A 3979-nucleotide genomic window follows, 5' to 3' on the forward strand; every position below is an offset into this window, starting at 1 on the left:
AATATTCACCGTTGCTTGTAACGTGTCTGGATTCTTCCTTCTTCAAGAAAAAAGAAAACTTTATAAACATAGCTGATATGGTTTTTTTTTTTCCCCTGGTAGTTGTCCGGGTTATTAACACAGCTACTTCAAAACGCCAACACCAGCCTCTACCACCCTGCTTCAGTCTTTTTTGGTCAGAAGCAACTGATCCCAGCAAGACATGGAAACCGGCAGCATCTCCACGTTCACAACGTGTTTGCTCATCCATCCCCCTCTTTCTGGCCACATCAGTGAGACAGAAAAGCTATCACGATACTCGAGAAGCACAAGTGCTAGGCAGGAAACCAGCTTGCGTTAACGCCATGAGTTATATACGGTGCTGAGTCAAAGCAAGCAGGATTGTGCAGAATGAGCCTGAATTATCCGGTCTGCCCTTATTTCAGCTTCGGTTACCTGTCTTTTACCCACTCGGAGGACTGGGCCGGCAGGGAATTGTTATGTGCAGGCACCCGTGGGTATTAATGCCAAAACAGAACTCAGCCTCCTCCCCCAGGGATGGAAGGGGCGGTTTGGGTTTTCAAAAGGAAAAAAAAAAAAAGAAGAAAACCGGAGACCCGAAGGGCTCAGCAGAAACCAGGTCTGAGCAACCTGAGGGATGCAAAGACTAAAGGTGCAGAGCAAACCCGACGGGGCTTGGAGGCCAGCGTGGGACCCCCCCGCTGCCTGCCTCCGCACCTCCACCACCCACGGGGAAAGAAAACCCTTTTACCTTTAAAAGTCGATCTGGTAGATGTGCCTTGAAAATGCCCTGGAATCCTGAGTCACCTTTAACATCGCTTTTTTTTTTTTTTTTTTTGTTTTGGTCTTTACCCGCTTGATGAGGTCTGAGTCCGGTCTCTCCCTCCCATCGCCCCCCCCCCCGGGGCAGCGACCGGGGCGGGGGGAAGGGGGTATAATTATGGGGCAACTACTGGAAATTAAATACCGCCTCGGAGAAGTGGAGAGGGAAGCAGGAGAGGAAGGGGATGCCGATGTGGTAAAGCCTCCCGTGCACCTGGGAGTCGAGCATGAGGGAGGCGTTGAGGGCCGGGCCGAAGCCGCCGCTGGCGACCAGGGAGCCGCCGAGGCAACCGACCGGGCTCTCCCGGGCCGCCTTGGGGACAGCCCCGGGAGGCGGCTGCCGCAGCCCCTGGGCGAGGATGCTCTCGATGCTAAAGCTGCGGCCCCGCGGGTCGCTCTTGTGCGGCGGGGGGGCGGCGGCGGCCGGCGGCCGGGGCGCGGCGGGGGCCGGGGCGCCGCCGCAGCGGGGCGGACCCCCGGGGGGAGCCGCTTCCCCCCGCGCCGGCCCGGGGCCCCCCTCCTCGCCCGAGTCCGCCGCCCCGCTCCCCTTGGCCCTCTTGGGCTCGTCGGAGCGAGCGGCCGGTTGCCCGCCGTCCGCGGGGGCCGCGCCGCCCTTCGCCTCCGGTGGCCCGGGGGCTTTGGGCTTCCTCTTCCTCCGGCGGTAGTTGCCGTTCTCGAACATGTCCAGGCACCGGGGGTCCAGGGTCCAGTAGCTGCCCTTGCCGGGCCGTCCCTTCTCCCGCGGCACCTTGACGAAGCAGTCGTTGAGGGAGAGGTTGTGGCGGATGCTGTTCTGCCAGCCCTGCTTGTTGTCGTGATAGAAAGGGAAGCGGTCCATGATGAACTGGTAGATGCCGCTGAGGGTCACCTTCTGCTCCGGAGCCTCTTTGATGGCCATGGCGATGAGGGCGATGTAGCTGTAGGGGGGCTTCTGCGGGGGGTCCTGCCGGGAGATCGCACCGCTGGGGGCGAAGCTCAGGGCGGCCGGGAGGTACAGCATGGAGGGGCTGCCCATGGGGGAGAGGTGGCTGCCGTAGATGTGGCTCATCGCCGGCGGGCTCTTAGCGCCGGGTCTTCCCCCTCGGAGCCGAGCGAAGGGACGGGGAAGGGCAGGAACCTGGGACGAGTCCACCGGGGAGCTATTTGTGCGAGCTCAGATCCCAGCCCTGCCTGAAGGAGCTCGCTCTGCCTCTGTCCCTGCTTCATAGCTCTTTAAAAAAAAAAAAAAAAAAAAAAAAAAGGAGGAAAAAAAAAAAGTTAAATAATTGTTGTAAGTTTGCTATTATATGTTGACTTAGCACTGGAAAATAAATTGTCTCTGATAAACAGTCGTTTGTGTTCTCAGCCCACCCACATTAATTAAAATTTCATTGCTACAAAACTCCAAGCTGTCTCCACGTGTCTTGCTGGTACCAGCCAATGGTCTCCGCGTTATTCCTTCATTTGTTTATAGAATTAGTCTGTTGATAAGTCTGCCCACCCAAGTCGAATCAAGCTGTGTTTATTTGGAAAAATTTCCGGGCACCCAATATATAAACGCACTGATCTGATGTTTGAAATATCACGTCCACCCCTTGACGCTGTAAGCACACAGAGCAGAGCAGGATGTGCACTGCTGGAGCTCGGGGAGGAGCGGGCGAGGATCCCCGCAGGAAAACCGGGGCCTTAAACGACCAAAAAATCACTAAAATTGAAAAAAAAAGGGCAGGAAAAAAAGGGATGGATGAGAGGAGAAGGCAGCGCTACGACGGGGAGGAAGGAAAAGGGACTTGGAGTCCCGAGGAAGGGGGGCCCAGGTGTGGCGGGGCTCCCCGGCCGGAGCCTGCACCTCCCGCTGCGGGGACCCGGCTGGCAGCGGCGGCCGGGCCCGGCCCTGTCGTGTCGCCCCCCCCCCCCCCCCCACTTGTCGCGACAGGCCACCCGGGAGCGGGCGGAGGGCGAGCCCCGGGCTCAGCGCGGCTCAGCCCCGGGCAGGCAGGGCCGGGCCGGGGGAGACTCCCGGGGGCTGCAGCGAGCTTCGTAAAAGGGGAATTTGGCAGGCGCGGGGAGGAGGGTCAGTATTTGTGAATGCGGGCCTGTTGCTTTATATTATGTACTTTCCTGTTTATAACAAGGAGGGGGATTATAACAACTTTACAAGTGCACACAGCTGGCCGGTGCTTACATTAGGAATTTGTGATGCTCTTTTTCTGTATAAACGTCCAGGTTTGGGGCTGTGTTTTCTGTTGTTGGATTTTTTTTTTTTTTTTTAATTTACTGATGTAACGGCTTTAATCCGAGGCCCCGAAGGATTCCGGTGCGGTTGGAGGTGTCGGCTGTTTCCCCAGCCCCCCGCGGCTCAGCCCTGCGTTAGACCCCGGGGAGACCCTGCGCCGTGGAGCATCATTTCTCCGGGGGAGGGAAGAGGAGGCCTGAGGGGGATCCCTTCCTCCTTCAGAGAGAAATATCCCATCGGTGCGGCTCCCACGACCGTGGTGAGACTTTTACCTGGCAGGGGAAGAGGTAAAAGCCGGGCTCCGGGGTGTCCCCCAGCACAGCCTGGCGATGCCCCCCCCCGCGGACCTCCCTGCAAGCTCCCCTTCACCCGTGGGCTTTCTCGCCCACTTCTGCTCCCGTCCTGCCGTTCCTCCAGCAAACCACCGGGCGAAGGGCTTTCACCCCCGGGATAAAAACCAGCGCGATGGCTGTGGAGCCGCAGATGAGTCCTAAAGGCTCCAAGCCGCCATGCGAGCCTGGGAAAGAGAGCCGGGGTGCGGAGGGAGGTGGCTTCTGGGGCGGGGGTGGGGGGTATCCCCGCTCACTGGCCGGCCCCACGCGTGGGAGGGAAACCCACCCCTCTTGCCGCATCCCTCCCCCCGCGGTGCAGACACCCGCCGGCCCGCGGGAGCTGCAGGACCCATCCATAATGCGTGCCATAAATGCGATAAACCCCCAAATAAATAAAAAAGGGGAGGGAGAAGAAGGGTTTGGGCAGGGCGGGGGCTCCCCTCGTCTCGACACTGGGGACCAGCACTCCCGGGCAGCCCCCCTGGAGCATCCTCGCCGGGGAGGGATGAGGCAGAGCCCCCCCTCCCCGCACAGCCCCCTCCTCTCCCCACCTCGAGGAGTCCCCCGCTCCTTGGGACACTCCAAGCACGGATTATTAAAACAATAAATA

At 59.3% G+C, this 3979-nt stretch overlaps 1 protein-coding gene across 1 annotated transcript; it reads right to left on the bottom strand.

Annotated features, from left to right (window-relative positions):
* Nucleotides 1–949: 949 nt before the first annotated feature.
* Nucleotides 950–3175, bottom strand: FOXL1 (forkhead box L1). The gene is made up of 2 exons (XM_087740355.1): nucleotides 2987–3175; nucleotides 950–2032 (listed from the first exon to the last, which is right to left on the bottom strand). Exon 2 carries the CDS (start codon nucleotides 1868–1870, stop codon nucleotides 950–952), a length of 921 nt encoding a protein of 306 aa, XP_087596481.1. The 5' UTR covers nucleotides 1871–2032; nucleotides 2987–3175.
* Between the last annotated feature and the right edge of the window lie 804 nt (nucleotides 3176–3979).

This window comes from Nipponia nippon, unplaced genomic scaffold, assembly GCF_047370975.1.
Source record: "Nipponia nippon isolate SJK-2023a ecotype South Korea unplaced genomic scaffold, ASM4737097v1 scaffold_7, whole genome shotgun sequence".
Classification (NCBI taxonomy): Eukaryota; Metazoa; Chordata; class Aves; order Pelecaniformes; family Threskiornithidae; genus Nipponia; species Nipponia nippon.